We start from the raw sequence: 13,951 nt of genomic DNA on the forward strand, positions 1-13,951 counted from the left end.
GCCATAAGTTGGGTTTGGAATATTTTCATGGTTGGCCATCTTAAAAAAATGACAATTTAATAAACTTTTAACTCATTAAGGACCAGAGACGTATGTCTTTTATTATCTGAACATCATCGACCAGAGACATTTCAATATTCACTTACATAACAAATCGCCAGCCACAGGTGTTAATTTCTGCAAAAATCCCCCAGTCAGTAATGTGTTAACATGAAAATATGAAATTACTGGATATAGTATTTAATAGCACATTGTGAAAGTATATAGTTAAGTACTTGAGTTATTGTCAGGAATGAGAGGAGAAACTAAGAGAAAATTAAATTATTGGAGGTTCCTTCCTATCAAGTTTTACAAGGAAGGATGTGTTGAAAAATTGAACATAAATGGAATCAAGTGAAATTCCACAGGTGAAGGTCTTACCATTATCCTGTCGCTGTCAATAATGGTGGTCAATCTGTTTGTGATGGTTAGCACAGTGCACTGAACAAATTTCTCATGGACTATTTTTGTATTAACTCATCAGTTCTGGAATCAGAAAAGTTGATTTAGTTCAGTATAGACAGGAAAATTGGACTTAAGACTTTAAAATATCATGATATAATGTTTTTAAAATCAATATTTCAAGACATAATCTTTTTCCTAAAAAAACTAAGTATAAAAAGTCTTAGAAATTTACTATTTTTCATAAAACAATGGAAAATAGTCTTCCCTCAAAATTGCTTGAAACTATCAGGAGCTGGATTTAGGAATCTAGCTCTCATAGGATGCCTAGTAACAACATTAACACCATATAACATGCTTTGGTTTCTTCTTTTGTTTTCTGGAATTAATGTTAACAAGAGACATCTTTCGGGCAAAGAGAACACATAGAAACATTTCTCGGCATCACTAAATGTTTTCCATTTACAACACTTAAATTTTGGATACCAGGTTTCATGGACCTCAGCTCCATACCTTGGGTCCACATTTGATGTGGCTTTGTCAATAATCAATATCTGACTTTTCCTGAGAATAGTCCTAGCAAGACACACCAGTTGTCTCTGTCCAGCACTGAAGTTCGATCCTGATTCTGCTAATTCAGTATCCATTTTGCCAGGAACACTTTTGATGGCTTCTTTAAATTATACCTGTGGATACAGAAAGAACATTTTTCCTGAACAAACTGCTACTGAAGCAGACACTCCTCTTAGACATTAGAGCTTTGAAGTCCTCATGACTTCTTACGTATCTTACATGTACAGCCACGTGATGGGGAGAGCTATTTCCAATTAGCATTCACTGAGAAAGATGTAGAGTCAAGTCAGGACAGGAAAATATCAGTGTCCCCCTTCCCTGCCACATGACACCTACCAGAAACCCCACCTAAGGATTAGTTAAGGAAGTTTCTCAAAAAATGAAGCTATTTCTCCCAGTGTGGTTTAAATGGAAAAGTTAAAATGATTTTATGGTTGAGTCAAGTTTACCAAAGTACATTTTGCATATGGGTTGGTACATTAAAGGGAAACTTTAAAAAAATATATATATATACATATATATATATATATTACGGGAAGTATGGTTCTTTTAGATATAATCTTATCAGCACTTTACAATTTTGGAAGGTCTAAAAGTTTAAAAAAATACGAATTCAAACAATGGCAAACTGCACCTCATACATTAGTAATCCTGGAGCCTATTCTGGTAATGGTTCTTTCCCAAGTTTAATCTCATAAATACTGGACCAGTTAAGTGCATTTTCTTCAATGTCAAAAATGTCTTGCAGTGAATGAAAATCCATGAAAAACAGGATACAACATAACATCTTATTTCCCCCAGACTATGGGTATAGGTGGTGTTTATATTAATGTATCTTCATAAAACTGTAATCATAAGATAAAAAAGAAAACCAAGCTTTCAACTTCCGAAGTTAATCTGAAAGTACATTGGGTGGTAGGGATCAATTCAACGAATATTTATTTTGGAGAAGTACTACAGAACAAGAACCAAACTCAGGCTGTATTTGAAGTTAAAGAACAAAGAGTAAATACATTTCAAATTAAGACACCAACAGATTGATGAGTGATGGCCAATGATCAGGGACACAATTATAGTGTCAAATAACAAAACACCAAGGGTGAGTGGGCAATATTTTCGTGGTATCCTAAATGCTGAAGCACTTCTATGAATGTGATCCCAAACTGTGCTCCTGTTGAAGTCCAATCCCAAGAAAGGGGAATTCAGAGTTAGGATTAAATATGGTATTCGTATTTAGGGACTGCATGAAAAGTACAAAAATCTAAAGGGTAAGATTTGTATTGTGGTGCAAGTGGGTTGGTGTTTCTTAAAACTGACATCCTGACTTTGAAGAAATAATTTTACACTTGCCCCTTACTGGGATGGCATCTCATCACTAATCTGGTTTTTTACTTTCCTTCCAGTTGTCCATATTTGCCTCATGAGGAATAAGGGTTGTGAGAAGCAGTGTTTTTCAGAAAATACTGTTTTCTGAGATTCTGTCTTCATTTATGAATCAGGGATGGTTATGAGAATAATAAGAATATGAAGGCTTTCTATAGTATAATCATATATTCAAGTTATTGGTTTGGCCAAAAAGTTCATTCCGTTAACGAATACATCATTCAATAAAGGTCTTGGTGAACATGAAAAATGTCTTTTATTTTTACTTAAAACTGAACTAACTTTTTGGCCAACCCAGTATAATTTAATATTAGAATGGAAAAAAACACAATAGAGTCAGTAGACAGTAATAACTAGGAGTTACAACTGGAGAATCTGAAAACAGATAATAGTGTGATATTACTATTAAATTTCTTGATTTAGAAAACTGTGTTATGTGAGAGAATGTCCTTGTTCTTGCAAGGTGTATATTTATGTATTTAAAGGTGAACTGCAACTTTTAATAAACATTGCTACAACTTACAAGCAGTTCAGCAAAATATATGGAAGAGAGGAAGCAAATGTGGAAAAATATTAACAGCTGGTGAATCAAGGTGAAGGTGCATATGTGTTCATCATACTACTCCTTCCATGTTCTTGTGATCTGAAAATTTTAAAACAAAAAAATTGGAGCCTTGCAGCCAGACAGCCTGGGCATAAGTCCTACCTGGCTCTGCCAATTGGGCAACTTCCTGAAGTTTATCTTAGCTTCCTAAACTCTAAATAAGACTATAGTATAATAAAGGTGTTTACCTCCTAACATTTTTAGAGTATAAAATGAGTCATTATGTGTAGAATTTACAACAGTGATTGATACAAAGAGATCAACAGATATTGCCCATTATTAATAATGCTGTCAGCTAGCCCCTCTTCCTGTTCTGCTTTATTTTTCTCCTTTGCAAGTATCAGCACTGAGACTTTGTTACATATGCATTGGCTTGTTTTCCATCTTCCCCAGGAGAATTTAAGTTCCAAAAGGGTAGAGACTTTGTTTCTTTTAATGACTGTGATAACCCCAGAATCTGAAACAATGGCTGTCTAGAAAGCTCTCAGTAGATATTTGTTGGCTGTATGAATGAAGCCACAAGTTCATCTCTTCTTGTGACATGTCTGTTCCTATAAATTAGAAAATAAATCCATATAAATAATTTATATATAACACTATTTTCTTATTAAATATAAGTATAAAAGGAATATATTATTAAACAACTGGCTCCAAGATATCATAACATCATACTTTAAACTGTGGAAAGAACTTTAAAAAGTTATAATTTAAGGAAAATGGAGCATATAATACTATTAAAAACTATACAACTCAGTATAGAATACTTCAGATCTTTTTTGAGCTTTGGAAAATAATAAACTATAGCAAAACTGAAAGGTAACAAACTGAACTTATGGGGGCTTCCCTCGTGGTGCAGTGGTTAAGAATCCGCCTGCCAGTGCAGGGGACACGGGTTCAAGCCCTGGTCCGGGAAGATCCCACATGCCGTGGAACAACTAAGCCCGTGCGCCACAACTACTGAGCCCGTGCCCTAGAACCCGCGAGCCACAACTACTGAAGCCCATGCGCCCAGAGACCATGCTCCACAACAAGAGAAGCCACTGCAATGAGAAACCCATGCACCACAATGAAGAGTGGCTCCCGCTCACCGCAAGTAGAGAAAGCCCGGGCGCAGCAACGAAGACCCAATGCAGCCAAAAATAAAATAAATAAAATTTTAAAAATATATAAATAAACTGAACTTATAGGGTACCTTATTTCTATCATCATAAACATTTTCAAAGTAATCTGCGTGTACTGTATCTACCAACCAGGTGCCAACGCCCCTCATAGGAAGTTAACACAGATGTCAGATGGTTTCCACATTTTATGGAACGTTCTTTTCAAAAAGAAAGGCTGGTGTGGGCTGGAAAGAGAGAGTGAAATGCAGTCAACAGATGGGGAAGAGATTTTAGTAGAGCAGAGCCAGCAGTAAATGAAGTAAAAGGAGAGCCTGCTCACCTAAATACAAGGCCCAGAGAAATGGAAATGTGACCTGTCGCCAAAGCCAGGACTGAATCACGTGGTTCCTGATGCACAGGCTGCAGATTTCTGTATCTTGGTTTTCAGTATGATGAGACATACTTGTGTCCTAACAGAGGATCAACGTTATCAACATAGAAACATAACTGGGTGATTTCTTCACAGTTTTGACATGACATAGCACTTTCAATTGTAAATCCCAGTATCTAAGCTGTTTTGTTTTTTTTAATAGAAGCAACACATCGATGATTCATTTCCAGAGTTTTATCTGCTGTGCTCTTTTAACCTTTGAGTGATAAAGTGCTTCATCTTCTTCACTCACTACTTACGCTATATTTGTAGAGCTGCCCTTGCTTTTCAGGTGCCCTAATTGGCACCAATTTCTGATGAACTTTCTTCAGTTTACAGTCAGCTGGCTATTCTTCAGTATAAGAAAAACATATTTCAGCATATTTTGAAAAGTAACCAAGATGAGACGGGCACCATTATTAGGACTGTCTCCCTTCTGAATGTCCATCTCCACCAAGGGAGAAGGAGGAGACAGAACTAAGAGGACCTAAAAAAAATTTTTTTTAAGCATCTTTTTCTTTTAATTGAAGTTCTTAAAGAGGAAAACATAGTGGTGCCCTCTCACTTGCAGGCCAACTCTATGAGTTTGGGTTCACATGTCTAGTTTGGCATCATTTATTAACCAATGACTGGAGTTTTTTAGTTCACTTAAAAACTGACCTCATTAAAAAAAAAAAAATTGACCTCATTGCTTTAGTGCAACGTCTTAGAGTGAGAAATCATCCCATCATTCTGTTTCTCTGGGAATTATTTCTTTATGACATATTTGTATGTTTTTCAATAAAAGATGTGGTAGGTTTTATTTTAAAAAATCATAAAGAAACAATTCCTAGACAAAATGATGGGATGATTTCTCACTCTAAGACATATCAGTAAAGTAATAGGGTCAATTCCGGAAGCAATACATGGAAACCACACACTTCACTTTGTGAAATAAACTCATGTTTCTTTTTACAGTAAGTTCCAAATGTGGTTTAAATAAAGGCAGATCTCAGTGTTGTCTACCACTTCCACCACCTCATCGTTTTTAGAATTGAGAGGCTACTAAATTTTAGCTAAATTTTGGCTCCTACAGATGAATTAAGTATAAGTTAGGGCCCAGTTCTAAGATAGTTTTTTACAGGATTTGTCTCCCAATTAACATTTCCTCTCTGTCCAAAATTCTAGAGTAATTTTACTACCTGAGACTCTGTTAAGAGAGATCTCGAGCTTGGAAACAAATAGGAAAATAATTTACCAGTACTTCCAGTTTTGTTTTTTTTTAAGATGTCACAGTTTCACCATTAAATCTGTTTTGTGAGTTCAAGAGCAGTGGATCATCCTTCTTTCTTTATATTTAATGGTTAACTGCTCTCCCCACCTCTTCTCTTCTAGAATTTCACTGTAGAAAGACTCATAAGCTTAAATGAAATCAGAGGTCCACTGCTTCTCAAGTAGGAGAAGGTGAAGCAATCAGCCTGATTTAGGAAAATAAAATCCCCACAGTTGCTGGAAAGAGGGGTAGTTTGTAAAGACTCAGTGCCGACATGCCTTCAGAAACCAGAATTCCCTGCAGGAAATTGTCAGGCCTCCAAATCTGCTTGCTCACAGTCAAAGCTCATCTATATATTACAGATTTCGGAGCTTCCCTGGAAGGGTGACACTAAATGACAAACACACCAATTCAAAACAACAGTGTGAACAGTCATTTGGATATGTGTAAAAAAAAATTTTTTTTAAAGAAATAAGCCACACTTCTCTGAAATGAGATCAATCAAACATTTAGTACCTATTTATTAAGTGCTTACTTTTTTAAAAGAATAAGACTGAACTAGGTCCTATGAGAAATTAGAAGTCTGTTTATGGTTTAGAAGTCTAGATACAGTTTCTGCCATTAGTAGAATCAATTTGTAAAACTAGGACCAATACACAAAATAATTTGTATCAAAATATACAAACCAACAGCAATTTAACAAGTCAAAATCCTTTTCACGCAAGGGTGAGGAAATTCAAAGAAGTGGGCCAAAGGGAAACATGACACAAATAACAGAAAATCCTCTAGAAATGAACCGATCCATATAAAAACTGAGCAAAAGCTCCAGGGTTCTCTTACCTGCATTCATGCTGCGGCATTAAAAGGACATGATCGCCAATAAATAACTATCATCACATTCCAATTATATAATTTACCTTTATAGTCACTCTCTTATGAAACTTCATGGCATTTTGTTGGTATGATCTCATTTATCTTTCAGTTAATAATGAAAAACTACTATTGTCTCCACTGAGTTGATATTCCCTAAGACCAGAGGAATACAATGAACATTGCAAAGTAATTAAGGTAACTAATTCACTAGGTCACTTAGTAGAATTTGAACTCATAATTATAACTTCTAGTTTAGTGTTCTACTAAGGACAAGATAATGTACCTAGTTGCTTTGGGTTCTAGGGAAAAGCTAAAATGAAAGCATAAGGCATTATCTTGTTGGTTTTCATCCCCATTAATATACATGTTTTAATGTACACATGTACCCATGTCATCAGTGTTCTCCTTGGAGCTAAATAAAGTCAGTTAAACCAATAAGCTCCCCTTAATTACCTGTGCTGCTATAAAAGTACACACACATACTGATGCTAACAAGTTAATTACATTCAATAAATTACCTCTTCTAAGGCATTCTACGGTTCCTCATCCATATGCTCATTAAAGGGATCCAGATTTTTCCTCATTGTTCCAGTGAATAAAACTGGTTCCTAAATACCCCAAAATAGTGAATGTTATTACCTTAAACTCTTTTCATGTTTGAATGCTTACAGAACAGAATTAAAATACAAAACAAACCACCAAAATTCCCTATAATCATTAATAAGGTTGCAAATGCTTTTTTACAAAACAGTATCTCCAAATTAATTTTCCACTGTACAAAGTATGCTCCAAAATATCTTCTGGATGATTGAACACTAACAAGAAAGTGTGGAAATGTGTCATCTTAAGAAGAAGTTGGGGCTTCCCTGGTGGCGCAGTGGTTGAGAGTCCGCCTGCCGATGCAGGGGACACGGGTTCGTGCCCCGGTCCGGGAAGATCCCACATGCCGCGGAGCGGCTGGGCCCATGAGCCATGGCCGCTAAGCCTGTGCTCCACAACGGGAGAGGCCACAACAGCGAGAGGCCCACATACTGCAAAAAAAAAAGAAGTTGAAGAAGAGAAAGGAAGATTTGATTTTTTAAAAATACCTTCCTGGTAATATCTGCTCAGAAAAAAAATGAGGATATACTAATTTGAGTAACTTTACATCAAGAGAGCTAGATAAATTGATTGTCAATCTTGGTGTGATACTGGGAAATACCAACAGCATGATTAGTTGAGGTTTGTGCCTCAAAGCAAAATTGTTAAATTTTTGCACATTGGCACTGAAGAATGAACTAGGATATTTTCTCCATTGGTACAACAGCCTTCTGGGATGGGGAATCTCTCCATATGTGTGAAAGGAACATCTCCATATGTTCAAAGAGAATGTCAAGTATGGGAGCCCGTGGCACCTCTGTTCATGAAGAGACTGCTTCTGATTCTGCATCAGCTGATCCCCCTGTTATCTCACCTGTGCATCAAGATTACAGGCCTCACAGAACATCATTACTAACTGCAAGGGCAGGGTAACCTGAAACCCACTGTGACATGAGCCATAATAAAATTATTTTAATTTAAAAAGCTTTTCCTATTCATCTGCTTTGAGAGGAACCACAAGGAAATTACTCTGGAAATATATGCCTTTCTGGGTTTCAAGAGAGAATCTTGTACATAAGCTTATGCAGGTCATTTACGTTTTCTTCTGGAAGGCTCTAGTAAGCCATGTCCCAAGAATATGGGCAGCAGAGAAGAGCCCAGTTGGCTCCTTTCAGTGAAGGGGATAGAACAATGAGATGCACACATGCAGGAACAAGAGGAGATCTGAGTCTTCCACAAGTGCCCGGGAACTGCTCGGAATCACCAGCCTCAAATCCTGCCTGGTCTTGGGGCTGGACTATTCCTCCTCCCTTCACAAAAGCCTGAGAAGAAAGATGAAGAAGGCAGACATTTCTTTTCTCTGCCCATGAAGAATGACACTCAGAGAGCCTCCGGTACCTACTTTCCCTATTGTCTTCGTTTTAAGTCTGGTGAGGAATGGATGCAGAAGACACATGGTGTGCCACCAAAGAAGATGTATCCCTAAGCAAAACCCAAAACTAAAAAGACATTATAAAGGGAGCTTTATCGGCACAAAGTTGATTAAGTGGACAGTGTGCCTCCAAAGCTCTGAAAATCACTGGTTGTATGACATTTCAAAATGATGATTGAATTGAACTGAAAAATCCCTGGAGCCAAATTTAAGGTCTCCCTTACAACTCTCAAATTTAGGATCAAAGATTAAGCAACCATGTAAGCAAAGGTAAGAATTCCTTGTCAGGGAAATAACCATCATTTTACTTAGACTTTTATAAAAATTTTTTACTCCCTGTAATTATTATTACCTCTAGGATTCTAATATGCAGGCGACTTCTCTTCCTTTAGCTGTTTCCATGAGGTTTACACAAATGACGTGGCCAGTCGAGGGGAGGCTGGTCCCCAGTATTCCTCCCTCTCCTCTGACTCTCCTCCACCTTCCCCCCAATGCTGTACACCATGGGCAGGATTCTACTCTGGGGCCCAAATGAGGGCCTCTTCAAAGACTGGTGTTTGAGGAGATAAAGGGCCTGAAAGAGACCAGGTTAATGAACCAGCTTTGAGCCTAACTGGGAGAAGTGAGACAGGGTCTCTTTGCTTATAATAACGACAAGAACGTTTCTCTGCCCATCACATTTTTTCCTGCAGGCCCCTCTCATAGAGCAAATTTACATCCTGTAAGAGGTCTAAGGTTTGAAGTGTCCACCTGGTTTTCAATGTACACTCTATAGAGGCATTACCTGAGCTAATCCACAAAAAAAAACCTCTTTGTTTTTAAAAGATAGACCTTCTTGAGCAACGAATGGGCTCACAGTATCAGCACGTTTGGGAAGGGTGGTTTTTGTCGCTCAAGAGAACAGGGATACCCACTTAAAGTTCAATCACCTATTTCATAATCAAAGCCTTTCTCTATTGTCACCTCCCTCACCTTCTCTTTAGGAAACTCGTCAAAGGGGATGAAGCTCCCCAACGACTGGGGGATGAACGTGGCATTCTTTGCAGAAAGAGGAGTCCCTCATTTCTGAGACCCTGACCAATGCCTGCAGCTGCTTCATTCTGAGCTTTAATCAGAGCCCTCTGACACTCTTTAGGCCTTAAGGATGTTCTGCTAATTATCATCAAACCACTTCTGATTGTCATAAAAAGAAAAAAAAATAAGTTTAAGGATTTCCCACTGCAGTAAGGGTCCCCACTTAAGTCTACACTGTCAGTCTAAAAGGACATATTGGGCAACTTCACGTGTTTATTTAGCAGTATTTGATGGAAGAACACGGTTTAGTAAATAAGAATATTTCTCTTTGTTATGATATGCCAAATATGTATTTCAAAATCAGTAAAATTTCAATAAAAATTGAATGAAAATAATGATATTTTAGACAGGAATCAGACAGGAAAAGGAAATTAAAGGTATCTGAATTGGAAGAGAAGTGGTAAAGCTGTCATTATATATAGACGACGTGATACTATATATAGAAAACCCTAAAGACGCCACACAAAAACTACTAGAACTGATAAATGAATTCAGCAAGGAAGCAGGACCCAAGATTAACATACAGAAATTGGTTGCATTTCTTTACACTAACAGTGAAATATCAGAAAGGGAATGTAAAAAATAATCGCTTTTAAAATCATATATAAAAAATTAAAATACTTAGGAATAAACCTGATGAAGGAGGTGAAAGACTTTTTTTGTGTGTGTGTGGTACGCGGGCCTCTCACTGCCATGGCCTCTCCCATTGCGTAGCACAGGCTCCGAACGTGCAGACCCAGCGGCCATGGTTTACGGGCCCAGCCGCTCCGCAGCATGTGGGATCCTCCCAGACCAGGGCACGAACCCGCGTCCCCCGCATCGGCAGGGGACCCTCAACTGCTGCGCCACCAGGGAATCCCCGAGGTGAAAGACTTTTATGCTGACAACTAGAAAACATTAATAAAGGAAACTGAAGGTGATTCAAGGAAATGGAAAGCTATCCCAAGCTCTTAGATTGGAAAAATTAATATTGTTAAAATGACTATACTACCCAAAGCAATCCACAGATTTAAGGCAATCGTTACCAAATTACCCGGGACATTTTTAACAGAACTAGAACCAATACTCCTAAAATTTATATGGAACCATAGAAGACCCAGAATTGCCAAAGCAATCCTGAGGAAAAAGAACAAAGCAGGAGGCATAACCCTCCCAGACTTCAGACAATACTACAAAGCTACAGTAATCAAAATGGCATGGTACTGGCATAAAAACAGACTATGGATAAACGGAACAGAATGGAGAGCCCAGAAATCTGCACACCTACAGTCAACTGATCTTTGATGAAGGAGGCAAAACTATACAATGGAGAAAAGAGAGTCTCTTTAGCAAGTGGTGTTGGGAAAGTTGGACAATGCATGTAAATCAGTGAAGTTAGAACACACCCTCACACCATACACAAAAGTAAACTCAAAATGGCTTAAAGACTTAATCATAAGACATGACACCATAAAGCTCCTAGAAGAGCAGACAGGCAAAACATTCTCTGACACAAATCATACCAATGCTTTTTTTAGGTTAGTCTCCCAAGGCAATAAAAATAAGAGCAAAAATAAACAAATAGGACTAATCAAAGTTACAAGCTTTTGTACACCAAAGAAAACCATAAAACAAAAAGGCAACCTATGTACTGGGAGAAAATATTTGCAAATGATGAGACTGACAAGGGCTTAATTTTCAAAATATACAAACAGCTCATACTACTCAACAACAAAAAACCAAACGACCCCATTGTAAACTGGGCAGAAGACCTAAATAGACATTTTTCCAAAGAGGACATACAGATGACCAACAGGCACATGAAAAGATGCTCAACATCACTAATTATTAGAGAAATGCAAAGCAAAACTACAAAGAGGTACCACCCCACACCAGTCAGAATGGCCATCATTGAAAAGCTTACAAATAACAAATGCTGAAGAGGGTGTGGAGAAAAGGGAACACTCCTACACTGTTGGTGGGAATGTAAGTTGGTGCAGCCACTGTGGAAAACAGTATGGAGGTTCCAATTCCACTTCTGGGAATATATCCAGACAAAACTATTATTGAAAAAGATACACACACCCCCTATGTTCATAGAAGCACTATTCACAATAGCCAAAACATGCAAACAACCTAAATGTTCATTGACAGATGAATGGATAAAGATGTGGTGCATAAAATGTAAAATAGATAGCTAGTGGGAAGCAGCTGCATAGCACAGAGATCAGCTCGGTGCTTTGTGACCACCTAGGGGGTGGGATAGGGAGGGTGGGAGGGAGACTCAAGAGGGAGGAGATATGGGGATATATGTATACATAAATCTGATTCACTTTGTTATACAGAAGAAACTAACACAACATTGTAAAGCAATTATACTCCAATAAAGATGTTAAAAATAAATTTCTGAAAAAAACAAGATGTGGTACATATATACAATGGAATACTACTCAGTCATAAAAAAGAATGAAATAATGCCATTTGCAGCAACATGGATGGACCTAGAGATTATCATACTAAGTGAAGTAAGTTAGAAAGAGAAAGACAAATACCACATGATATCACTTTTATGTGGAATCTAAAATATGACACAAATGAACTTAAACAGAAACAGAGATACAGAGAACAGACTTGCAGTTGCCAAGGGGGAGGTGGGATGGGGGAGGGATGGACTGGGAGCTTGGGGTTAGCAGATGCAAACTATTATATAGAGAATGGATAAACAACAAGGTGCAACTGTATAGCACAGGGAACTATATTCAATATCCTGTGATAAACCATAATGGAAAAGAATATAAAAAAGAATGTGTGTGTGTGTGTGTGACTGAATCACTTTGCTGTACAGCAGAAATTAACACAATTTTGTAAATCAACTATACTTCAATTTTTTAAAAAAGAATGATTTATTATAACATCAACTGATTGAAGCTACACTTTTCTTTAAAGCCAGCAGGCAGTTTTTGAAAAATGTCCGTTTAAATATGTCAGTGTGTTTTATGCATCGTGTTCATTTTGGTTTCTACTCATTCTACCTTCATCACTTGCCAAATAAGAGACCATTATATTATCTTCGAAAGGTAATAAAAGTGCTCACAGTAGACACATACTGCAAGAGCAGAAAAGGGCAAATTAATGATCATTTCTGATAGATATGATTATTTAAATTACCAGCCTCTAAGCAATGAAGTTAATAAATTAATCTCATAAATAAGTGCAGGCAGAACACTTCAGTGTAGCGATTTATGGTAGGACACACAAACTTCATGTAAATATACACTAAATTTACTGGCCCATGTATATTTTTTTCTGAAGGTACACAATTAAACCTCACTTAACAAGAGTTAGCTGGCACAGCAGAGTCAGGAAAACAATTACTCTTATTCAATGTAATATTTTAAATGGAGCACTAGCTTCACAACTGTCTTCATCATGGTTGAAAGTTTACACTTCTCTAATTTAATCCTTTGTGCCATATTCGTAATTTTTTCCTTTGTTACTAACATAACACAAGTTCATATTAGGCGTGTGACCCAAAAATGGCCACTCTAAATTAGAGCATTTAATGTAGTAAATTGATCATCCCTCAACACAAGTGCAAGACTGAAAACTGTAGTCTTACTGGATCTTTTGCATACTCTGCTGGAAGAAGACAAGACCCTCATTATCTTAAAAAGAAACCCTACCCACTAAGCTTCTAAGCGTAAAACAAGTTGGGATCAAGGCAAAAGCAGTACAAGTGGTTACAAATTAAGCAGATAATACACAACAGTTTGCCCTGTTTCAGTGCCAAACTGGGAAACTGCCCTCTATTAAAATCTATCATCAAAAGCAGCTACTGCTGCTGTTTCCTAAGAGGTGTGTTCTCATTTCTAATTGGAGGACCTTATTGAAGGGTCAACTAGTGTACCTGTTTCACGAATAAGGGAATCATCTGAAACCACTTTAAATCTTGGTTTCCCTCTTGCTCTCCTTTTTTAAGTCCTGTAGCCTCTGAATGAACTGATCATCATCCACACTCAGAAGAAAAGAAGATCCTTTGCCAACAAAGGAAAGAGAATTTAAGTCCCATTAAGTCCTCTTCCAGGGGCTCCAGGGAGCAGTTCCAAGGGATTTAATGAAGACTTCAGTGTCAGAGACAAAGGGCCGACTGCATTAGGCTAGAATCCAGTTGTATTTCTTTACTAGTAACAGCACATCTGCCTCTTCTTTCAGTTTTGTTCGCAACAAGAAA

At 37.5% G+C, this 13,951-nt stretch overlaps 1 protein-coding gene across 1 annotated transcript in view; it reads right to left on the reverse strand.

The window, feature by feature from the left end:
• Window positions 1-13,951, reverse strand: part of LOC137211475 (ATP-binding cassette sub-family C member 4-like) — a 173,443-nt gene that overhangs the window by 34,980 nt on the left and 124,512 nt on the right. Inside the window, 3 exon segments of the mRNA XM_067713976.1 lie at window positions 421-503; window positions 506-525; window positions 955-1,121. Of these exon segments, the coding sequence (XP_067570077.1) occupies window positions 421-503; window positions 506-525; window positions 955-1,121 (270 nt within the window).

Source organism: Pseudorca crassidens, chromosome 18 (assembly GCF_039906515.1).
Source record: "Pseudorca crassidens isolate mPseCra1 chromosome 18, mPseCra1.hap1, whole genome shotgun sequence".
Classification (NCBI taxonomy): domain Eukaryota; kingdom Metazoa; phylum Chordata; class Mammalia; order Artiodactyla; family Delphinidae; genus Pseudorca; species Pseudorca crassidens.